This window comes from Sinohyriopsis cumingii, chromosome 2 (assembly GCF_028554795.1).
Source record: "Sinohyriopsis cumingii isolate HCF-2022 chromosome 2, ASM2855479v2, whole genome shotgun sequence".
Taxonomy (NCBI): Eukaryota; Metazoa; Mollusca; class Bivalvia; order Unionida; family Unionidae; genus Sinohyriopsis; species Sinohyriopsis cumingii.
This window is the reverse complement of record NC_142962.1, coordinates 30,048,949-30,075,992: the sequence shown is the minus strand read 5'-3', so window position 1 is coordinate 30,075,992 and position 27,044 is coordinate 30,048,949. Positions and strand designations below refer to the sequence as shown.

Genomic DNA, 27,044 nt, shown 5'->3' with positions numbered 1-27,044 from the left:
GCGCAGTAACTGAAAATACCTTTCTGATCATTGAAACAGGTATTTAAGGGAACATTCGTATCTTTTCGCAGATAGAGTGGTTAAGACTATAACCAGTGCTCTCTGTGGTCTATAAAAATCATGGCATAGAAAAGCATATTGAGGCTAAGGACTATCGCATATCTATCAGAGATGTTCCATTTTACAAGTCTGTCAGATAACATATTCGAGAAAAAGTGCAACTGAAGGTTTGGAAAGGAAACAAAGGGTCTCAGAACCAATAAGCCAAGACGACGAAAAAGTATTATTTCCGCTGGCTAAAAGGACTCTCACACAACATTCGCTTTGCAATTTTCCTCGTGTAACTATTTTGATACAATGTTAGGCTAGAGACAGAGGACACACACTGTATGATACAGGTTATAGTTGGAGTCTCTCCAACAGCGAGATGCAAGTGATAGGGCATAAACATGTCTTCTTTAGCTAGTAAGAAGAATGTTAATAAATATACTTACATTTATGCATTTTGAATTTCCTCAAAATATACTTTTTTTTTAGTTAGTTCTGCAAATCCGAGTGATATATCCTGCAAAACCTGATACACACCGAAACTGTATGAATTTTGACTACATTTCCAGCTGAAATTCATTCTCCTTACTGTACTGAATTGACCCAATAGTCCAGTCCATCAAAATCAGAAAAGCAGAATCAAGCTGGATCAACAGAAGAACAAACTCCATGCGCAATCATTCACAATATGATTCAAATTTTCAATTTTACGTTGACCAAAACAACAATGCTTTTTTAGTCTACTGTCGAGTTCAAAGGTCGCTGTGCAGTGCTATGTGCGCATTAATATTGTTATTGTGTATTGATAAGTTTACGGTTGTGTATTTATTCTGAATACAGCATATTTCAATTACTTTGTTTCTTGTAGTGTATTTTTATTATTAAACCTTAGGTAGAATAAGAACATGAGCATGTAATAAAACTGTTACTGCATTTGTATGGGAAAATATTAACTTGTTTTCTCGGATGAATACCCTACTCGCAAAGGTCGTGCAGTATTAATCCTACAAAACTCGCTCATATTTTCCCATACAAATTAGTAACCTATAATTACGCCTGGGACGTTGTGAAGCATTATAGAAATTTAACATAGCAACCTAATTACAGACAAAAACGGGCAACTGTAAGAATTTCGAGGTAGGATTCTATGATTAAAGTTCATTTTTGGAACTTGGAAAGTACTGTGGAAATTCGATTTTATTTATCGACCGACGAGAAAGTTGGACTTATTGAGGGAATTCTAATGCAACATTGTATCACCTTTGTTTTGTTTTTTTAAAGTTACAATTTACCCACATGTTTATGGCACGATTCACTATTAATAATAATAATAATAATAATAATAATAATAATATTAGAGAGAGTAAAAATATTATCACAAAGGTAAATTTTTGTATTGTTTAATATTAGGATACTTTGAACCTCCAGCGACTATACTTGTAACGAAAATAAGGTTTATTCGCAGCAGGTTACACTGGTCAACAGTGAAATCATTACTGACTTGAAAAGGCCCTAATCTGTAGTATTTTGGTGTGCCGAACACGAATATAACCGTGAAAAATTTGTATTGGCTCTCGTTTTGAAGATATTCATATACCTCATTTTCTATGTTTCACTGTGTAAATTTCTCCAGTAGGACTGCAGCAACATCCGGAATAATGATGTAACATTGCATAATACCATCATGCTCACATCATCCACAGTTGATTGCATCATTTTCTGATGCAATGCAATACTAATGCCATGCGGCTGTTGAAGTAAGTTGACGTCAGCAGTGTACTATACATGTGTAGGCCTATTATACTAATGCCAGGCGGCTGCTGAAGCTGACGTAAGCAGTGTACTATATAAAGCCCAATCAGATAGGTTCAGCATTTAAAATATTTTAGACGTTGTGCGAGACAGTTCAAGCTACTGTTACATAAAACTTATTATTTTATCCATTTACGTACAATAAAGAACAGTAATGCCTCGAAAGTGTGTTAATACCGCGGACAATTTTTGCTATATTTGTGGGGAAGTGACATTTGCCAACCAGAAGAAAAGTATCAATTCTCAAGTGAAGAAGGCATATCATCTTTACTTCGGATGCAAGGTTGGTGACCAAGACAAGCCTTGGGCTCCGCATATATGCTGTGCTACATGTACAACACAGCTTTCACAGTGGTTGAATTGCAAAAGGTCATCAATGCCGTTTGCAGTCCCAATGGTGTGGAGAGAGCCAAGCAACCACCTAAATGACTGTTACTTCTGCTTGGTTCCTCCTCTTTCCGGCGGAATAACGAAGCGAAAGAAGTCGAGAATAGTCTACCCAAACATTCCGTCTGCATTGAGACCAGTTCCACATGGTGAGGGACTTCCTATTCCAGAACCTCCAGCAGAATATTCTCTTGATTCATCTGACGAAGACAAAGGTGAGTCGACCTGTTCTTCTCCTGGTCCATCAGCATGCAGTGATCCAGATTTTCACTGTGGTGCGTCATCAACCCCACACAGAATAACACAGGAAGAACTAAATGACCTGATTCGTGATTTGGACTTATCAAAGAACAAGGCAGAATTGCTAGGATCAAGACTCCAACAATGGAATCTTCTAGAAGAAGATGTCACAATTACTGCATATCGAAAGCGCCACCAGCAATTGGAGCCTTTCTTCAGAAAGGAAAGTAATCTGATATTCTGTTCCGATATTGAGGGCCTCATGAATGCTTTAAAAATCACTCATGACCCACAAGAATGGAGACTATTTGTGGACTCTTCGAAACTGAGTCTCAAGGCTGTGCTTTTGCACAATGGAAACATTCTTCCATCTATTCCAGTAGCGTATGCTGTCCACATGAAAGAGACATACGATAACTTAAGGCAGCTACTGAATTCCATTGAGTATAACAAGTACAGCTGGCACCTCTGTGGTGATTTGAAGGTAGTTGCCCTTTTAATGGGACTGCAGCAAGGATATACAAAATACATGTGTTTCTTATGCGAGTGGGATAGCCGAGCAAGGGAAATGCACTACATGAGGAAGGAATGGACTCACAGGCAGAATGTAGCCATTGGAGAGAAGAATATCCAACACCCAGCTCTGGTTGAGGCTCAGAAAATCTTGCTACCACCCCTTCACATCAAACTAGGTTTGATGAAGAACTTCGTGAAAGCCATTGACCGGACTTTGCCAGCATTCCGATACCTGCATGAAAAATTCCCTCGACTCAGCGAAGCAAAGATTAAAGAGGGAGTTTTTGTGGGTCCTCAGATTCGAGAGCTTTTCAAAGATGACCGGTTCAACAACTTGCTGGAAGGTGACGCGAAACAAGCATGGAATGCTTTTCGCCTAGTTTCTACAAACTTCCTCGGAAATGTTAGGGCAGAAAACTATAAGGAACTAGTAGAAGACATGTTGATGAAGTATAAGAAACTTGGCTGCAATATGTCTCTAAAGATTCACTTCCTTCATTCCCATTTGGATTTCTTTCCTAGCAACTGTGGTATTGTTAGTGATGAACACGGCGAACGTTTTCATCAAGATATCGCAACAATGGAACAAAGATACCAGGGAAAATGGTCCACTACAATGCTGGCTGACTACTGCTGGACACTCCTCAGAGATGCTCCCGAACAGCTGTACAAGAGACAGGCGAAGAAATCTAAGATGTAGTCAATGACTTGATTTTTTATAGGTAGGCTATTACAGTTGACCTTTTACTATTGGAATGCATTTCGTTATGTAAACATTAATTTCTTGCAGATTACAAAAAAACTAGAGCCAATTTTGCAATTTGACTGTCATATTCGTGTTCAGCACATAAAAATTGATAAGAATTGACTAATTTTATTTCAGTAACATGACTTTTGTAAAAATTTGTTGTCCAGTGTTACCTAGAAAATGAACAACAAATATCGTCCCTGTTTTAGCGTTTTACTTTGATTTGTTAGATAAAGATATGGTACTTTTCCATAAAGACACAAACACACTATCCTATCCTAAAATAATTACGTGGGATATTCTTTTAATAATTTCTCTGTCTGTCTCTGTCTCTCTGTTTCACTCTCTGTCTGTCTGTCTCTCTGTCTCTCTCTCTCTTAATAATGATTGTGAATCGTGGTACATAAACATTATGAACAGTTTATAACGTGTAACCTTGTTGTTCAATAAAGGTAATACAAATGTCTCCTATAATTGGTGTTATATATATATTTAATTTAATTTGTTTGTTTGTCAGTTTTAATTTTTTTATTCCATTACATCCTATTGTAGAGTAACATTGTTTACTTGACTTGACCTTATCCAAAACTAAGTTCAGTTCTATTTGACCTGATTGACTTTTTTATTTTTTTAATTTATGTAAACATATTGATTTGTGTCAGTGTTTTGGAGATTCCAAAAGGAATTACATAGACTATTATGTTTTAAATTAACAAGGCTCAGTACATCGTGCTCTAAAGTTATTTTCCATTAGGTAATAGTTGTTTTTAGAAAATACTAATTTGTGATCTGAGGTCAAAAAGAGAACTATATTATCTTGTGACTGTCAGAATATTGTCAGTCGTGCTTTAACATCTAGCACTGTAAGTTGTGTTATGTTGTGACGAGTTTGGGCTGAATTTTATTTTCTTCGAATTATTGAATTCAAGTGATTATTTTTCCTGGAAATATAAAAATGCTCGGATATAATTCTTGGACAAAGAGATTGACTGGAATTTATACTGAATTCAAACCTGGAATAATATTTTCTGTGATTCAACAAGAAACTGTTGACAAATCAGTTCAACGCTGACTATTGCAGACGTCATCGCCTTCCATCTTGACCGCTCCGGTGGCCTAGTGGTTAGAGCGTCCGCCTCAAAAGCGGGAGGTCGTGGGTTAGAAACCCGGTCGAGTCATACCAAAGACATAAAAAATTGGTACTAACAGGTGCCTCGCTTGGCGCTCGGCATTAAGAGGTTAGTGTTAGGACTGGTCGGCCTGGTGTCACGATAATGTGACTGGGTGGGGATATCATGCTACATATCTGCGGCATGATGGCCCAGTGCTAGACATCACTATAAACTGCCACACTGCAGACATCGTAGCGATATGACTGAAATATTGTTGAAGCTACGTTAAAAATCCTAATCAAAGACACACACCCTTCCATCTTGAATTTCATCAGGATTTGAACTAAGATTCACTTAGAACTTTTCAGTGAAAGGACTTGTGTATTTTAATTTTTGGATTAATTTTGGATTAAATTCGTAAAAATTACGTTCATTTTTTCTCATTTTTCACTTTATATTCTAGGGAAATAAATTATTTGTGACATTTTACAAAGCTTGTTGTCTTCACTCTTTTCTGTTACTTATTTTAAGAGCATAGACTCGTAACATAGGATCAACCTTCTTATCAGGATCAGTCTATAAAAATAGAATCGGTATTTCCACGGTACTTTCCAAGTTACAAAATTACACTCTCGACACAGAATCTTATCTCTGAGTTTTTACTTTTGTCCCGTTCTTGTCTATAATTAAACCTAAGCCTAAATGTTAAATTTCCAAAGGATCAAGTTATGTTAAAGACGAAACATCACATTCCCACAAAACGCCGTAGAGACCTATCAGTAATGATGTATTTACATACTGACCCTCAATTTCCCTGGACCCTTACTATGCCATCCCTCATGTTAAAATTTCCTTAGAAATCCCATATGAGTAATATGTTAGTAATATCAGTAAAGTTATTTTTGTATAGATCCCATAGTGGCATGCGTAATGTTAAAATTCCCATAGGCCCCCATACCGGCCCTTTCATGTAAATTCACATGAATCTCAACAGCGCCCCGTTCTTGTATACAAGAAAGATTTATACAGGCATTATTATTTTTTCTCCTTATTGTGAAAATGACAGCGTACTGTTTTATTGCATATTTATTTCATACAACCTGACATTAGCATTATGAATCATACTACTGAATTCAGCTGTTACATTTCAAACAGCTTTGCAATCAGACATCAATAAGATGGACGCAGATTTTATGTGGGACGACTAAAGTTCGAGATAAAATAAACGCCACTTGTATTGAGTCATTTAAATTTTTGTATTGAATCAAATTATAATTTGTTTCTTTACATTTATTTTTTCGTTCCATTAATCGTACGTCGTAAAATTTTTGAAGTGACGGTATCTTTTTTCAATCGATCTGAAAATTTCAGGGGCACATCTGGAGTTGATTCAAGCGCTGATGACATTTTATCAAGCCGAAGTTTATTGCGAGACTCATGGCGGCCATCTAGCGTCTATCCACAACAGATACGAGAACAATGAAGTGAACTCCCTATGTCAGAGAAGTAAGCTTCCAAATATACAAAGTTTGATTGAAACACGTTTCTCTTTACTTATGCAAGTCTTATTAAAAAAAAAAAGAAATAGAGGGAGAGAAGCTGGAGAAGCGAAAAAGAAGGTTAAAAGCGACTATTTTTAGCTCCGTTATATAATTTCATGTTTCTTTAAATTAAAAAATTGTCATCACAAAGCATCCCCACTTTCATACTTTAAACTTATGTAAATACAAAATCTTAATATGTTAACAGATATTATATTAGAACGTTGTTTAAGTTCGTGTAACTGTAGACAAAAATTAAACTGTCTTAGATACACGTGTTTCTAACTATACCCAAAAATAAACAGTCACAGATATACTTATATCTAACTATAGACAAGAACTGAACACTGTCGCAGACACACGTATATCTATAGAGAACAATGAACACTGTCGCAGATACCCTTATTTGTAACTAAAGACAAAAGTGAACACTGTAGCAGCTACACATGTCTAACTATAGACAAAAATGAACACTGTCGCAGACACCCGTATTTGTAAGTAAAGACAAAAATGAACACTGTCGCAGATACACGTATATCTATTGACAAAAATGAACGCTGTCGCTGATACATGTATTTATAACTATAGACAAAAATGAACACTGTAGCAGATGCACATATGTCTAACTACAGACAAATATGAACACTGTCGCAGATACACGTATTTGTAACTATAGACAAAAATGAACACTGTCGCAGATACACGTATTTCAAACAAGAGACAAAAATGAACACTATCGCAGATACCCGTATTTCTAACTATAGACATAAATGAATACTGTCGCAGATACCCGTATTTCTAACTATAGACGAAAATGACCACTGTCGCAGATACACGTATTTGTAACTATAAACAAAAATGAACACTGTCGCATATACACGTATTTCAAACTAGAGACAAAAATGAACACTGTCGCAGATACCCGTATCTCTAACTATAGACAAAAATGAACACTTTCGCAGATACACGTATTTCTAACTATAGACAAAAATGAACACGGTCGCAGATACACGTATTTCTAACTATAGACAAAAATGGACACTATCGCAGATACCCGTATTTCTAACAATAGACAAAAATAAACACTGTCGCAGATACACGTATTTCTAACTATAGACGAAAATTAACACTGTCGCAGATACACGTATTTCTAAATATAGACGAAAATTAACACTGTCGCAGATACACGTATTTGTAACTATAGACAAAAATGGACATTGCTTAGTGACAAGCTACATAATCTAGTTACAATTTTGAAGACTGAAAACAAGATAATCATAGAAAAAGGTGCACAACTAACACTTATATAAAGAAAGGAATCAATTCGCTTTAAGTCAGATAACAAATATTAAGAACAAAACCCCAGATCAATCAATATGAGTTCAGGGGTCTGATTGGGGGTGTAGCCGGCGACACCACAACCCCCTTCCCCAGAGATTAAAAGGCATGAAACAATTGGAACGTTTTCTAAATTCAGATTTTTTCAAACAATTAAATGGCTGAAAGTATGGCCATAATACGCTTAAAATGTACGACCTTTCGGACGTTTTGCCGCCGTGTGTTCAGTTTTGCTATTTCGCCTATTTTTTTATACACCCTCATCAAGATACTTTGTTGATATTTCTAGATCCGCTCTATAGTTCTAATGAACAAGTTTTGCTAAATAGTGTATGTTGAAAAGAAATAAATTTAGGTATAATAATGAAAAAAATTTAAATAAATGTCACAGACTTTATAGTAAGTTTATCGTAGCTACTTTTATCCTGGAACAAATGAAAGAGGAGTTAATAATTATTTATTAAATAGTCTAGTAATAGCCTTTAACACTCATTTTACTTGTGGACAAGTTAGTCTCTTCCTCACTTGTAGTGCTGGCTTCAGTGCTTTCGCAGGAATTTTGTCTTCAGTGCTTTTAATAAATTTACCGAAAGGAATATTGGGTCGTCATTATCTAATGTTCAGTATATGCTTGGCCAAACCCTGCTACTAAATTTGTTTTGCATGCTTTTGTTCCCAAAACTTTTGACCAAATTTGCATTTGTCTGAAAGAGACGTCGAATTCATACAATTTGCAATGCCTTAATTTATCAACAAATCTCAGTTTTAGTCCACTCAAAAGCATATATTGTACTGTTTTCATTTTAATTCTACACCTCTTGAGTTCTAAATGAATTACAAAATAATTTATTGAGTTTGTGTATCATCTGAACTATCGGATTTGGTATGGACACACACACACACATGCACACACACACTGATTTATAACTGGAAACACCAAGGTTTCTACGACAGCTTTTCCTCCTAAATGTGTAAAACTCTTTTAAACAATATATTTTGCTCTTGACTTTCTACCATTAATTCTCATAGTATATTTGTAAGTATTTTTAATTAACAGAAATTGGATGCCTATTATTGTGAACTAGTGTGCCCATTGTAATTTTAATATATCATGGCATGTTTCAGCACGAATTCTCTACGAGCAATCCAAACACATTTTGTCTTGAGAATGTGTATTTTATGGCCAGAAAGAGTAGCAAAACCGCATTTAATGACCAGAAGGTACCATCGAGGATGAATGATGTGTCATCTCTAAAACTGCCATTTTCAATAATCAGAGTTACGTATGTTTAATCGATGAAAAAAAATATATAATAATGGGAGAGGATGCTATTTTAATAGAACTGCAATTGAATGAAGTTAAGGATTACCATAATGTTGTATTGAAGAAAACAAATACATATAAACATAATTATAAAAGATATTAATGCACACGAAATATACAATCTTTAATCCTATCAATTAGAATGCATAATTACATATGAAGAAATTCATGCATGTTTTAATAATACAAAAAAGGTGTAGTCTGTCCCCGTTTCAACCAGTAAATGTTTGACTTCTATTTATAGATTTAGGAAGCTGCTTAGAAAGGGCAATAATATGATAATTGAAATATTTATAAAATACACGGACATGGAACAGTTAAATGCCTACATAAAGGTGATATACTAAAACAGCATTTGAAAATTGACATACATTATCCTTTGTAAATGTCGCATGCAACTTAATTATGTTTCCGTTGCAAATATAATACATAAAACAGAATGCTGAAAAAAGATCAATTGGAAATAACACCTAAATTTGATATATGTTACAACATGATCTTAACTACGAGATAAATATACATGTATTATTACTAGTTGACTTTGAAAGACTTTTTATCTGTATCTATTTGAGATTTTTGGATCAAGTTCATTCCTTCAATAATTTTATCTAATAATACATTAATTCAAAAACCTTTATCAAGATACCACTGCTTCAGTCGTCCAAATGGATTTCTTTCAAACTTTGTTAACATTTCTACAGGGAGTGAAGAAGGTGCTCTAATCTCTTTCTGTCTATTGTTATTTTTTGCAGAAAAGTTAGCTATCTGATTAAAATGTATACGATATTCATATTTCAGTAAGCTTTCAGTTACTACATTATGTTCTTTCTGTCTTCTCTGGCTGCAGTTGCTCACGACTGTTGGATCGGTCTCATTCTAACGGACGAGCACGTTTTCAAATGGCTTGACTCATCGCCAGTTAACTTCTTTAACTGGTATGAAGGTGCGTTTCATAATGATATTGCATTGTTCTGCTTTTCTAAACTATTGTGTTCATTAATTTTGGAAATACATTGATTCAAATATTCGTTAATAACTTTGGTGGGGTCTTTGTAATTAGCTTAATTATACAGCATTGGTTTTATGTATGTCTGTTTGGCAAAATATGTGATCAAAAATCAGATAATTTTCATATAATTCAACATCTTATAGTTCAAATGTTGCTTTATTATGTTGCTTATGGTATATATATATATATATATATATATATATATATATATATATATATATATATATATATATATATATATATATATATATATATCAAACCTATGAACAAAAGCCACTGAACAGACCATCTGAAACTTAGTTTTATGAGCATGTGATTTAATATTTTTGGTAAATATAGAGGATCATCTTAAAGCGTTCATTATGATAAAAGCGTTCACTATGATAAAGCGTTCATTATGATAAAAGCGTTCATTATGATAAAGCGTTCACTATGATAAAGCGTTCACTATGATAAAATCGTTCACTATAATAAAAGCGTTCACTATGATAAAGCGCTCACTATGATAAAGCGTTCACTATGATAAAAGCGTTCACTATGATAAAGCGTTCACTATGATAAAGCGTTCACTATGATAAAATCGTTCACAGCGATAAAAGCGTTCACTATGACAAAAGCGTTAACTATGATAAAAGCGTTCACTGTGATAAAAGCGTTCACTATGAGAAAGGGACATCATTTTCCGGTCTTGTTGGTGTATATTTTTATCTCTCTGCATTTATATTTAATGAAAGATAAAGAGACAGAGTTTTCCAGTCTTGTTAGTGTATGTCAGTATTATCTCAGTATTAATATATATTTGCCTTGATTTCTGTCAATGGAATCCTAAGTGATTATGCATTAGGTAACTGCTTGGTCATTAGTCATCATGCGGTGTGTCTGATTACGCACGAATGTTTATACCAGTGGCTATATATATATGTATAGAGATATACATATACAATTTTATGAATAAATAGAGATTAGCAGTTTTATTAATATTTTTATTATGCATAATGCATATTTAAAGAATAAAAATAAAAATGAAAAATAAAAAAATTAAAGAATAGTAATATATCTTGATATATTCTTGACGAATGTTCAATATTTCATCAGAACTCAATTTATATAATAAACAATTATGTTGTGCATTATACGTATAATCAAGTATTTTATAAATAATTAATCATATTGTACTGAGAATTTATTTAAAATTGTACTTTCATTTTTTAAAGAATTAGTAAACTTATTTTTATGATATTAGTTTATACTTTCACTAGTTAAGTTATTCTGTTAATTAGAATAATATAAAAATATTCTTAACTAATTGTAAACAGGGGACATAATTACAAAAAGATTAATGAATGTCGTATAGTGTTTTTGAATTTAGACCTTTTGGATGTACCGTATTAAGACGGTGAATCCAATAGGTTTTCTTTAGCAGACGTTCCATCTCAGAATCAGCTATAACAATAGGTTGAAAGGAGAAATCTTGCAAAGTATGGGAACTCTTGTTAAAATGTGCGGCAACATGAGATGAGAATGATTGATCGATATATTTTTTCATATTATTTGTCAGATGTTTAATTTATGACAGTTCTTTGTGTTGGATGATTTTATAGATGCACACAAATCAACACAAAGAAACTACCTTTCCTATAAAAAAGGAAGTTTATATTTGTATGCTTTAGAATTAGCAAACAACTTATACACCTTAACAATCGGACAACATTCTTTCCATTTATTTAATTTCTCTGCAGCATATTATATATTTGGTACACCAGTACGTAGTCACTTATGTTATAGCTGTCTTTAAATTTTAAGAAATGTAGAAGTTAAATTCTGTTGAGATAGTCCTTATATAATTTATTTTTTACTTGACCTCAGGTCACAAATAACATTTTCTATATAAAAAAAAATTACCTAATGGAAAATAACCATCTAGAATGATCCTCATGTTTACAAAATAAAAATAATAACCTGTAAAATTCACTTAGGATATTCCAAAACCTTGACCCAAATAAACATATTTACTTCTATTTATAATAATACTGATTTTAAACCCATACATATAGAGAATAATTCAGCTATGTATCGATTGTTTACCATGAGTGTGTGTGTGTGTATAATTTAGATTTTTAACGTTGCTTTAACAATTTTCCAGTCATATTGCTACGATGTCTGCACTGTGGCAGTTTAAAGTGAGCCCACGACCTCCCGCATCCGGGTCGGACGCTCTAACCACTAGGCCACCGGAGCGGTTTGTTTACCATGAATAAAATAAATAAGCAAATTTGGGTCAAGCAGAAATGATCTCAGTTTTGGACACGTAATGAAATAAAATAAAATAAAACAAACAAACAAAGCAAACTGAATATACATAACAAGAGTCAAGGGAGGACAAAAACCCATAACGTGAAACAATGCTAGCGTGATTACATTTAATCACCGCAAGTCGAAAGAGTCAAGACAGAACAAAAACCCATAATGTTAAACAATAACAGCGTGATTACATTTAAACATACGTTTAAAGAGTCAAGGGAGGATAAACAAATCCGCTCAAAATAACAAAAAGTAAGTGTACTCAATGACCTGTAATCGATGAATTTTTTTTTTTTCCCATTGACTATAACAACTTTTACTATTACAGACATATATGGTTACCTCATACCTAAATGCTTCAGGAAAGCACAAGAAGATGTCATAACGACGATTAAATGCGAATTAAATCCCATCAAATGATACAGATCAGTTTTTAAAACTTTGATTTATTTGTTATTTCTCTTATTTTTATCATTTTGGAACCTGTTATCACTAGCTTTCGTCTAACTAGTGTTTCACCAATACCAATAGAAGCAGTTAAATGAGGTACTTTGTAACAGCATTATCTTTATCGAGATCTTTCCATAACACGTTCAGGTTTTGTGAAGTTGAAAAATCTTTTGTAGAGAGCAAAAGATGGAACACCTAATAGTTTACATTTTGATTATGTCTAAATAATTTTGTTTAATCGCCTGTAAAATTTTAACTCATATCAACTGAATTAATTTGAAATTTTCATGACCGTGTATTTTTGTTTCTTGTATTGATTCATGTATTCAATTTGGAGGTGTCTATTTTCTTCTTGCTAAGTTTTAAAATAGTCTTTCTCTCTCTCTCTCTCTCTCTCTCCCTTACTAGCAGCAACTTATTTTGAGTTCTGACCAATGAATCTTTCAGGCAACGCGGAAGCCACGTACACTATGGGACAATGTGTGAAGATGCTGAGTCACTCGTATGTTGGTGTTTGGACCAATCACAGTTGTACAGCTAATGACACCAAAGCATTCGCCGTCTGCAATGTCACCGGGGACGTAGTGACAACTCTGTCCACCGCGAGGACAATGCCCACACAAGCTACCAACCAGTTGCAAGTACCAGGAGTAACTAACCCTCAGGGTACGTGGCTATGAATTATCCTGTGATAATTATACATTTATAGTGGATTTCTTTAATTATATTTCAAATACAGATCGGAAAGATAAAATCTAAGCTGTAAAGACAATATATCGTTTTTTGGATAAGAAATTAGCTCGTGTGTACATTTACACGATGTGTGCAATCGTTCCTTTTGATATTTGATAACATGCAAAATATATGTAGTTTCGTGCATTGTCATGACATTTTCAAACTTGACTTGGTGGTTGTAACAGAATTATATTACCTTTACATACGGCAAAACTTACCAGGCGATATATCTCCAGAACATGGTCGGGACGTTCTAGCCAAAAAAAAAAAAAAAAAACAACAACAATTTTTCCTTAGCACTTACCTCTAGTGGAAAAAAGTATGTTAAATGAAGCAAATAACGAAGGGCAGCCATATTTGATGTTCCCAAATTACAATAAGAAAATGTATACAATAGAACGTTTTAAGTGGCATATGAGTACTGATGACTGCATTCTTCCATAAATGTGTGTGCAGGGTTACGATAATAAATCTCTGTACAAGGCTATGACAATAAATCTCTACGATAATACATCTGCACAGGGCTACGAAAATAGCTCTCTGTACATGGTTGCGATAAGAAGTCTCGGTACAGGGCTACGATAATAAACTTTGTACAGGACTACGATAATAAGTCTGTACAGGGCTACGATAATAAGTCTGTACAGGGCTACGATAATAAGTCTGTACAGGGCTACGATAATAAACTTTGTACAGGACTACGATAATAAACTTTGTACAGGACTACGATAATAAGTCTGTACAGGGCTACGATAATAAGTCTGTACAGGGCTACGATAATAAACTTTGTACAGGACTACGATAATAAGTCTGTACAGGGCTACGATAATAAACTTTGTACAGGACTACGATAATAAGTCTGTACAGGGCTACAGAGTGAACAAAAGATTTCCTTCAGTAAGACAACTGGAACAATACAAGAATGTACCCACTTTTCAAAATGTGAAATGAACATTAATAAACGATAATGGTAATAATAAACTCTAGAAACAATGATAAGAAATGTATTTTTGTCCAATAAATTTGCTTGCGATTACAGCTAAGTTTCAATTCATTAATTTTTCCTGAATGAGTTTTCAGACGATGAGAAAAGAGCAAAGACAAGAGTTACGACACAATATGCAGATTTAATGCCAATATCATGAAACAAATGAAAATTGGAAGTGTTAAATTATTATGTTAATTCACCAATTTTCATGAAGACTGATGATGGGAATGTTAATGATTCTGATTCCATATTGCTGTGGTCATAGATCGAAAGAGAAGGAGAAAGGTGTTATTCTGACTTCCTTAAGCGTCGGTGTCACCCTATCGATATAGGTGTTACATCGCTAATATGTGCGAAGATGTACTGAGATTGAACTGGAAAACAGGAAGTCGAGGTCTAAGTGTACGGTAGCAATTCTTTTATTAAAATTAAACAAACTACACTAGCTATAGAGGACAAATTACACACAATTCATTTAAATTATAAAATAAAAAAATGTTTCATTTAATTAGAGCTAACCAACTTCGCACAATTTTATAATTTCCGTATTTCAGAATTAAAAGCCAAATATAAATTGCCAATGGTGCAAAAATGCTCAAGAGTCAAATAACACAAATTAATACCAAGGTTATTCTCAATCAACGCATTTTTTTAAATCTTAATTCTAAACTAGGATATTATTTTCTGTAATTTCGAAGGTATTTTATTTCTAAATAAGTTATTTGTAGCATGAAGTTCTAACAAACCATTTCTACAAAAACAAATCTTAATATTCTAGATTAAAACAAATTCTAAATAAATTTAAACAATCCAAGAAACACTATATTTAAAAATTCATATTGTAGATTACTACTGCTACTACTAATAACAATAATAACATGTTACAAGCTTTCCAGAGGCAAATGAAATAATCTCTAAACGTGTTACACAGAAAAATCTATAACAACAACTAATTACATAACTCTTACCTGGAAAACAGGAAGTCGAGGTCTAAGTGTACGGCAGCAATTATTGACGAAGCCGTGGGGGTGTGGGATATATATAGTGATTCTATTCTTCGGGACGTCGACTTTACCATAATAGGCATGCCTTACAATTTCCAGCTTCACTTTACCCTTGGATCACGCATGACCCTCATGCTACAGTGATACCTGGCTTGGTCAGAACCACTCTAGCTTTTGTTTACACCAATGTCTGGGAATTCGTAAATCATAGCTAGTACTGAATATAGTTTTATTAGATGCTTCTGTCGTCTTATAATGGAGCTGGCGTAGAGCCACAATATACAGTGAATAATAGCATCTACTTGTTTTAATATATATATATATATATATATATATATATATATATATATATATATATATATATATATATATTTATTTATTTATTTATTTATTATTTATTTAGCTGTATAACTGATGGCTTTGTTGTAAAATCAGTTAATACAACAATTCTAACAATCATTTCCTTTCTTACGTGAATTTAAATTACAATTTTAAAAAAAATCATACTTTTATTATAATTATATGATTTCAATTCACAACTCCAAAAATCATACATTCTAAAAAAAATTCTTAAAAATTACATTGTAACACCAATACAAGTCTGAGCTACAGAGTAAGTATTTTTACTTTAAACGTTCTCTGCTTTTTATACGACTCGCACCCATTATTGCAGCATTTTATACGACTAGTATCCATGGTTACAGGATTTTATACAATTAGCATCCATGGTTACAGAATTTTATATGACTAGTATCCATGGTTACAGGATTTTATACGACTCGTATATATGGTTACAGGAAATCTCCACAAGCTGTCAATTGACAGTGACAGGAAACATTTCGCCATGAACGGGCAACGAGTGTTTCTTTCGGGAATCAACCAAGCATGGGTCGCTTATGCATACGACTTTGGCAACGGTCAATATCAGTACCGACGTGAGGTGTATGAAAAGGTCATTCGAGAAATGCACGAGAGCGGAGGGAATTCCATTCGTAAGTGTGTGAAACACATACTTCAATGTGTCCGTTAGGTGAATTAATATATTTGTTTTCCTTGAACGGATTATTTTAGAAAATAAGTGTCGGCATTGTTTGCTTAATGTCAATACTATTTTGTCGATTGAAATAGAAACTCCACAAAAAGCAAGAATAAATTATAAGAAAACTATTGAAGGCAAGGTTCGTATATATATATATATATATATATATATATATATATATATATATATATATATATATATATATATATATATGCAATAGCTCATATACTTTGTCGGTGCCAAAATTAAATATCTAAATTCAAGCTTACTAACACCTGAATTAAGCTTATATTGTCGACACGTTTTGAAGATTTACAAGAGAGAGAGAGAGAGAGAGAGAGAGTTGTTGACTACAGTTTGCAATTATGTTGTCCTACTCTTCTTTGATATTTTTACGACCTAACTTATTATTTAATAGTTTCATCCACAGTGCATTAATGCACGCAGTTTTGCACACACAATAAGTTAAATAAAAGATATTTGTAAGACTAGATCCGTTTGAAAGAAAACTAACTTAGATCAGTTACCTGTTGATATTTTAGATGCAGCTGTATGCCCATGCAGTTTCGCTTTTGCGGTCTTACTATTAAAAGTATGTGGTTTCCATGAATAAAATCTCAATTTTAACGTCTTGCATCACTGAAGCCAAGTGTTATTTTCATTCCAAGGAGTATGGATACACATAGAAGGCGAAACGTCCCCACAGTTTGACGGCAATGGTTTCGTCACGGGACTAGACAGGGACGGGACCTTTATAAGTGATATGCAGCAGTACATTCGGTTTGCCGGTCAGCACGGAATCTTGGTCTTCCCAACGCTTTGGAATGCAGCTGTGAAACAGAATTTCCACCACCACCTTGATGGTATATGTTTAAGTTTCATTTTAAGGAGATCTAATGTAACAATGACAAGTTCATTGCACTAGTTCATCTAACATCGAAAATTAAAATCAGGAGCATATAATTTTTGGTGAAAGAGAGCATTCACTAAATAACAAACTTTTGAAACGATTGCCTTAATTTTTAAACAAATGTTAATTATTAACAAGCATTGCTTTCTGCAATAAAGCCTGTCGGCTAATCATCATCTATTAATGCGTAGAGGCTTATTTAAATACATGTTATTTTATCTTGTTTGCGTAGATGCTGATTTGATACAATTAAAATATGTAACTATGTATAAACAGACAGGCCCTGACTGAGCATTAGGGAGTAAATACTTCTTATATGAAAAAGACAATATACTAGCAATGTAATAAAAAGCTGATTCGACGAAAATAGTGGTGTTATACATGCAAACTGGTCGCTTGATAAGTTTGACACCTTAATCGCTCATTGGGTTTTTGTAGTCATTTGCATATTTTTATGGTGACCCCTTTAAGGTTTGGTTAAGAGTACAGCCAAGCTTCAGTCATACATTGACAACGCCCTCATCCCCATGGTGATGGCCCTGAAGGACGAACCTGGCCTCGGGGGTTGGGACATAATTAACGAGCCGGAAGGAGAGATGATCTCTGGGGAAATGAACAATGACCCTTGCTTCGACAGCCGCTTCCTGCAAAATAGTGGAGCAGGTTGGGCAGGAAGAATGTACACGATCCAAGAATATCTCAGGTTTTTATTGTTCTTTTATTCCCCAAAACCAGCAGAAAGCACATCCAAGGTATGCAAACGTAAGTTGTACGTTAGCCTTCACATCAAAAGGAAAAAACGTATATGTAGTTCCTCAGAATGGTTAACAACAATAGTATCACAGTTACTATATCACTTCCCTGGTGGCGATAGTGTTTGCTGTGGCGTTAATAATGTTTGACATTTGTATTAGAGTTAGACGTCATATATCTTGTATCATTCCGTAATCCTTTAGTAAGCTTTATCATTGTAGAGGAATGGGAAAAAAAATCCAGATACATGACTTATTTTAGCCTTGTTTATCTGATGCTGTTTTATCCTTGTCTCCAAGCTTTTATAAGAATATGTGGAGATGACAGAAATCCTGCGCATTAAGCGTGTGTGTATAATGATACTCTTCCCACACCGCTTTAATGGAATTAATTTTCGACAATTATGCATCAGGAGTTTTGGTACAAAACATACATGGGCGATTATCGAAATGGCCTACATTAATTACATTCCATTAATAAAAAATGTAGTAAAATTTATCCGGCAGCTGATCACATTGCATAGAGGAGGTGAGCCGGTCTACTACATCGAATGAAAACAATAAAGGGTATGTCAGAAGTGCCAAACATCCATTGGAGAAGATCTCGCCACAACAAATACGAAAAGCCTATTTTATAAAGCTTTGTCTGTAAATCGTATAATATTGTTCGTGTCAAACGTTTAAGTTCTCAGGAAGGTTGTCTGAGACAGTATTTTAGCTAACCCATCGAAATCTCATGTAAGTTTTTGCAACTGTTCTGCGCATTCCATCCATCAGTCCACTTGTGCTATTTTCGATTTTATCTAAAACTTTACAGGTGTGTGTGTGTGTGTGTGTGTGTGTGTGTGTGTGTGTTATCTTCTTTATGAAATCCTCTGTACACAGCGTGACCTTCATGGCAACAATATGGAACACCTACTGTCGACTTCTTTAGCACTATGTTACGCCTTAGCTTTCGACTTTTTGGAATTATGGAACGCCTACTTTTGACTTCTTTAAACCGGCTGATCCAAAACGGATAGGTCTCAGTAAGAATCATTATCTGGGCATGCTCTCCCAAAATTATGCTCTGAGTGACTCCCTTAACAACGGTATGTTTTCTATTGGAACAATATGGAAAACCAATTTTCACTTTCTCAAGAATGGCTTAATCTATTAAAGAAACTTCATAAGAATATTTATTAAGGCATGCTCTGTGAAAATTGTGGCCATATTGGTTCTGACGGCAATTAAGTGGCTTCCTTAATAACCATCAGCTAAATACTATCTTCAGCTTGTTTAATCAGACTTGGCAGTAATGTGTCTTACAAAATACTCTATAAAATCTGTGTCCGGATATGGTTTGCTTAGCAACGATGTGGAAAACGTTTTATTTTTTCTTTTGTTTTTCACTTCATCAAGCGAGCGGCCAGGCTAGTTTGGATCAAGTTTTCAGGAAATTTTACTAGGAGATTCTTTATGATCCAGATGGGTTCCCTAGCAATGGGGTGGCTTCATTGACAGCCATATAGAAAACCTACTTTCTTATATTACGTCATAACAAAATTTTGTCTGGCGAAAAATCCAAACAAATGATTCATTTGAAATTAAATCTAAACACAACATTAAATACTTCTGCAGACTGAAAATAAAAACAGTAATACAAATTGGAATGAATAATTGTTCACTTCTTCCTTAAATAAATCCCTACGACTCAATTACGATACCTCCAACTTGATTCATGTCGCAACACAAACCACCTAACTTAATCATCCCATGGGAAGTTACCCCAAACAGGTTCATTATATAGACCACAAACTCAAATTAACAAGATATTTATACATCAATGCAATCTACATTCGTTGACTAAAAGTTTAATACACAATATAGATATACATAAGTTAAATGACATTGATATTGTTACTAACCAGGATTATTTGCTTGACCGAGCAGTGTCAAACCCTAGCGCGATTTCACTAAAGGTCATAAGTTTTCTCCAAATTTCCAAAGACTTCTATACAACTTCTAATGTAAATTAAAGAGTCCAACGTGTCCATTCTATTAATAAATTTTACTCTAATCCATGCAAGACCACAGATCTCACAATTTTCCAATTGTCTATCAACCGCACATCAGCATGGTTTCTCTTCATCATCTTTCCGTACCGTCAGCAGTTCACGCCGTAAAACTATACAAATATCCCCTAACACAGGGAACTATTTTTACTACTTCACCTTAGGCCAGTCAAATCATGGTTTTGAGCCACATTTCCCCTGTAAAACTGCATCACATTTGCCCACTTGGCCACATAAATTGTATCTGCCGACGACGGAAAAGTCCTTATTGTTATTCCATTGTGTAATTTACCAGTTTTCAACCACAAATACTGCACATGCAGTCACACAACCAATGTACACCACTAGATTTTAATAGGGATGACAGGGACACTCATGCGGCTCTGACCTGAATTCACCAAAAGTATACTATGGCATCATGGAATCTCACTAACACTTCACTCTGTGACGTTTTCTCCTAGTAATTGGCTGATTATTTCGGGCTATGGAATATTTCTACTGGACCGAGTTCCAATAATCAAACAAGTAATCTCAAAAATCTAAGAATTCCTTAAAACCGAGCGCTATAACCATATGCGCATACTCCAAATATATTACAATCTGTTATTCATAAACTGTAATTGCCAATAGAAACACCCTTTCCTTTTAAAGGCCGTGGCTGTGGCCCAGCCTGCTGGGATAAAGAGGGTAAATAACATATTTTAATATTATTTGTGTTGAATCAAGTAGGCTGTGGTTTGTTATCTATCTGTACAGTATTAATCAAGTTCTGGCAAATCAAAATAGTATTTGTTGGTCTCGTGATTCGCGGAGACGAAAAACCAGTTAGCTTCCAATTAACATTAATAGATGGTTAGGCAGTTGTCGTATCATTAATATATGGTCAGGCATGTATCGTATCCAGTTAATGAGCAGTTTGTACTGATTTCAGGAAAGTTGAGACTGAACTTCGATATGGAAAAGTCTTGACCTAAAATTAGAAGGTATCAGTAACAAATGGAATTTAAAATAGAGTCTTTTAATGTTCATTTGGTACGTTTATGTATTTTAACACCCTATTGTTTTTCAGATTTATCAACTGGCAGGTAGATGCTATACGAAGGACAGATCCACAGGCCCAAGTGACCGCCGGATCCTGGTCTCCTGTCTCTGTAACTGACAATTTTGGACACAGGAACATATACAAGGACCAATGTCTTATCAAAGCTGGTGGAAAACAAATGGTACATTGATTTACATACTTATAAGCCTTTGTATTTTCGTACGACACATCATCGCTGTTTACTTTTTTCACTATTTTTTACCACAGTTCTCAGTGAATTTCATCTTGTTGTTTATCGATTTTCAAAAGGACTCTTTTGCTAAGTAGAGATATTTTTATATACTATTTGCTTTGGGGGCGGCGCTATTGAAATCAAAATATAGGTTTTACTTTAACTTCTGTTTTCATTAAACAAGAAATTATTAATTGAATTACTGGTACTCTTTCTATTCTCAATTGTTATTTCTGCTACTAGTTAGTCGACATGTAACCAAACTAGTACAGCATTATCTGATTTAGGGTTATTTCGGATTTAGCTGTGTGTTCCCCCCACCCCTACCCCAACCATCTCTAATATAACACATTTCACTGAAAAGGAGAAAAAGTCGGTGAAAATAGCCTGAGAGGAAAAGCAAATCGGGATCCGCCGCTGACAATGACCGCATGATCAGTTCTGTTTTGCTGCTCAGCACAGGGTACCTGCCATTGCAAAGTGGAGAGGAATGTATAGTCTCTCTAGTAATGTACAAAAACGTAGATGTACAGCCTATATTTCAAGATTTTATATTTCGTATAAAGAGATAAAATAACATTTTTTTTTTAATGCTGTACGAGCAATGCTGGAGGTGCTTTAATATACCATTATCACTATCTCGTAAAGGAATGCAGTTTTCTAAACCGGGGACATCAGCACTAAACTAAAAGAAAATTAAAAAGAACGTGCTAATATGATTGTATAAGATATCCTAGATTGTGACAGTATTGAGCCTTGATATATGTTTAAGACAGTGATAACATGGAGTCCTGATAGATATTGTAGACAGTGACAGCATTGAGTCCTAATAGATGTTTAAGACAGTGATAACATGGAGTCCTGATAGATATTCTCTACAGGGACAGTATTTAGCCCTGATTGATGTTAAAGACTGTGATAACATGGAGTTCTGATAGATGTTTAAGGCAGTGATAAAATGGAGTCCTGAAAGATATTTTAGACAGTGATATCATGGAGTCCTCATAGATGTCTAAGACAGGGATAACATGGAGTCCTGATACATGTTTAAGGCAGTGACAGCATGGAATGCTGATAGCTGTTTAAGGCAGTGACAGCATGAAGTTCTGTTAGATGTTTAGGACAGTGACAACATAGAGTCCATATAAACATATTAGACAGAGACAACATGGAGTCCTGAAATATATTTTAGACAGTGATAACATGGAGTTCTGATAGATGGTTAAGACAGTGATAAAATGGAGTTCTGATAGATGTTTTAGACAGTAGTAACATGGATTCCTGATAGATGTGTTAGACAGTGACATCATTGAGTTCGAACAGATGTTAACTTGGAGTCCTGAATGATGATTAAGACAGTGATATCATGGAGTCCTGATAGATGTTTCAGACAGTGACAACATAGTGTCCTGATATATGTTTAAGACAGGAACAGCATGGAATGCTGATAGATGTTTAAGACAGTGACATTATAGAGTCCTGATAGATCTTTAAGAGAGTGATAACATAGAGTCCTGATGTTTTGAACAATGATAGCATGATGTCCTGAGTACTAATATATATTTTAGACAGTGACAGACCCGAGTCCTGATAGATGTTTTAGGCAGTGGTAACATGGAGTCCTGATGAATATTTTAGTGACAAAATTGAGTCTTGACACATGTTTTAGACAGGGATAGCATGGAGTCCTGATATATGTGTTAGACAGTGACATCATTGAGTTCTGACAGATGTTTTAGACAGTGGTAACATGGAGTCCTGGTATATACTTTAGACAGTGATAACATGGAGTCCTGATAGATGTTTAAGACAGTGACAACATGGAATCCTGATAAATGTTTAAGACAGAGACAGTATAGAATCATAAATGTTTTAGACAGTAATATCATTGAGTCCTTATAGACGTTTAAGACAGTGATAACATGGAGTCCTGATATATGTTTAAGACATTTATAGCATGGAGTCCAGATAGATGTTTAAGACGGTGAGAACATGGAGTTTTGATACATATTTAAGACAGTGACAGCATGGAGTTCTGACATATTTTAGACAGTAATAACACGGAGTCCTGATAGATAATTTAGGCAGTGATAACATGGAGTCTTGATACATATTTTAGACAGTGCTAATATTGAGCCCTGATAGATGTTTTAGACAGTGACAACATGGAGTCCTGATAGATGTTTTAGACAGTGATAACATGGAGTCCTAATAGATATTGTAGACAGTGACAGCAATGAGTCCTGATAGATGTTCAAGACAGGGATAACATGGAGTCCTGATAGATATTCTATAAAGTGACAGTATTTAACCCTGATTGATGTGTAAGGCTGTGATAACATGGAGTCCTGATAGATTTTTAAGGCAGTGATAACATAGAGTCCTGATATATATTTTAGACAGTGATATCATGGAGTCTTCATAGATATTTAAGACAGTGATAACATGGAGGCCTGATACATGTTTAAGACAGTGACAGCATGGAATGCTGATAGATATTTAAGACAGTGACAGCATGGAGTCCTGAAATATATTTTAGACAGTGATAACTTAGAGTCCTGATAGGTGTTTAACACAGTGATAACATGGAGTTCTGAAAGATGTTTTTAACAGTGATAACATGGAGTTCTGATGAATATTTTAGTGATAACATTGAGTCCTGACAGATGTTTTAGACAGGGATAACATGGAGTCCTGATATATGTGTTAGACAGTGACATCATTGAGTTTTAGACAGTGGTAACATGGAGGCCTGATATTGAGTTCTGACAGATGTTTTAGACAGTGGTAACATAGAGTCCTGATAGATGTTTAAGACAGTGACAGTATAGAGTCCTGAGAGATCTTTAAGAGAGTGACAGCATGGAGTCCTGACAGGTATTTAATACAGTGATAACATGGAGTCCTGATAGATAGTGACAGCATGGAATGCTGATAGATATTTAAGACAGTGACAGCATGGAGTCCTGAAATATATTTTAGACAGTGATAACTTAGAGTCCTGATAGGTGTTTAACACAGTGATAACATGGAGTTCTGAAAGATGTTTTTGACAGTGATAACATGGAGTTCTGATGAATATTTTAGTGATAACATTGAGTCCTGACAGATGTTTTAGACAGGGATAACATGGAGTCCTGATATATGTGTTAGACAGTGACATCATTGAGTTTTAGACAGTGGGAACATGGAGGCCTGATATTGAGTTCTAACAGATGTTTTAGACAGTGGTAACATAGAGTCCTGATAGATGTTTAAGACAGTGACAGTATAGAGTCCTGAGAGATCTTTAAGAGAGTGACAGCATGGAGTCCTGACAGGTATTTAATACAGTGATAACATGGAGTCCTGATAGATGTGTTAGACATTGATAGCATGGAGTCCTGTTGGATACTGTAGACAGTGACAGCACTGATTCCTGATAGATGTTTAAGACAGTGATAACACGGAGTCCTGATAGATATTCTATGCAGTGACAGTATTTAACCCTGATTGATGTTAAAGACTGTGATAACATGGAGTCTTGATAGATATTTTAGACAGTGATATCATGGAGTCCTGATATATATTTTAGACAGTGATATCATGGAGTCCTCATAGATGTTTAAGACAGTGATAACGTGGAGTCCTGATACATGTTTAAGACAGTGACAGCATGTAGTCCTGACATATTTGAGACAGTGATAACATGTAGTCCTGATAGATAATTTAGGCAGTGATAACATGGAGTCCTGATAGATAATTTAGGCAGTGATAATATGGAGTCCTGATAGATGTTTTAAACAATAATAACATGGAGTCCTGATATATGTTTAAGACCGTGATAACATGGAGTCCTGATAGATTGTTAAGACAGTGATAACATGGAGTCTTGATACATATTTTGGACAGTGATAATATTGAGCCCTGATAGATGTTTTAGACAGTGACTACACGGAGTCCTGATAGATGTTTAAGACAGTGATAACATGGAGTTCTGATAGATATAGATATTTTAGACAATAATAACATGGAGTCCTGATAGATATTTTAGACAATAATAACATGGAGTCCTGATAGATATTTTAGACAGTGATAACTATGAATCCTGATAGATGTTTTAAACAATGATAGCATGATGTCCTGTGTCCTGATATATATTTTAGACATTGACAGAACTGAGTCATGATAGATGTTTTAGGCAGTTGTAACATGGAGTCCTGATAAATATTTTAGACAGTGACAGTATTGAACCCTGATAGATGTTTAAGACAGTGATAACATGGAGTCCTGATAGATGTTTTAGACAGTGATAAGATAGGGTCCTAATATCTGTTTTAGACAGTGACAGGATTGAGTCCTGATAGATGTTTGAGAGAGTGATAGCATAGAATCCTGATACATAATTTAAACATTGTCGTATGACCCGCCATGATACTTAATATTGTTTTCATTTTGCTTTCCTCTACATGTGCCATTTTTCATAATAGAGCATTTTCTTTTTGATTTTAAAGTTATTACGATTAGAATTGCATTGCACTCATTCCTAACCATTCCTTAATTCCATCCTTGTACAAGTCAAGAACATGGAGTGAATCACCGCCACCTTTACTTGGTACAACCGCCTTCACTTTGAACATTTTCTTTAGAATGACATAAACTTACCCTGAAAAACCGCCAGGAAGATTTTACAATATGATTTTATTTGATTTTGTACAACAATTACACAATCATATTCCTACAAAGGAATTTATATTGACTTATCAAAGTTATCACCACACGTAGCCATTTTTTTCATTATTTACTTAAGAAAGAATGAATTAGGATTTATCGAAGCCAGAATAATAACTCCATCTCTATGGCAATATAAAATCACAAATAGGATTTGAATATATATTGCAAATGGAACTCACTCAGAATTAACCTGTAAAATAAAGCAAATAACTTGTTGGTTGAATTAAATAAAGAGGACAGATATATGGAATCTTTGACAATAGCCGGCCTGGTAAATTTCAAAACTATCGTCTGGTATTGTAATTTATAATACACGGTTAATGAAAGGTGTATTTGGATGCTTTGTTATCGGTACATTTATGCCTGTAAGAACAATCATTACCATAGTTGTCACCGTAGGATCAAGCCTTATATGGAAAATAATCTTTGGGGGCAAAAAAAGTATACAATGGACTCAAAGACTGTACCAATGTGTACTCGTACAATTTCATAAATAATGTAATTTCGAATATTTTAAGTCATTTTATAAAATATATTCGCTCATTTTATCATTTTTTTCTCTTACGTTTTCATATACTTTGTATATGATCAGTTGACATATTTCATATGTTGATCCCGATCAGAAATGCCAAGAGAGATACATAGAATGAAATGCCAAGAGATACAGAGAATGAAATGCCAAGAGAGATGCATATAATGAAATGTCAAGAGAGGCAACAAGAATGAAATGCCAAGAGAGATACATAGAA

The 27,044-nt window shown here is 34.5% G+C and overlaps 1 protein-coding gene across 2 annotated transcripts in view; it reads left to right on the top strand.

Annotated features, from left to right (window-relative positions):
• LOC149804550 (mannan endo-1,4-beta-mannosidase-like) overlaps positions 1-27,044 on the top strand; it is a 38,258-nt gene that overhangs the window by 2,560 nt on the left and 8,654 nt on the right. Inside the window, exons 3-9 of one of the 2 annotated variants that reach the window (XM_089932790.1) lie at positions 6,235-6,369; positions 9,914-10,009; positions 13,274-13,492; positions 16,351-16,545; positions 17,261-17,455; positions 17,974-18,205; positions 21,378-21,531. In XM_089932790.1, coding sequence (XP_089788916.1) covers positions 6,235-6,369; positions 9,914-10,009; positions 13,274-13,492; positions 16,351-16,545; positions 17,261-17,455; positions 17,974-18,205; positions 21,378-21,531 — 1,226 coding nt within the window. The remainder of the gene's footprint in view (positions 1-6,234; positions 6,370-9,913; positions 10,010-13,273; positions 13,493-16,350; positions 16,546-17,260; positions 17,456-17,973; positions 18,206-21,377; positions 21,532-27,044) is intronic. The other variant, XM_089932797.1, reaches the window with a different exon arrangement.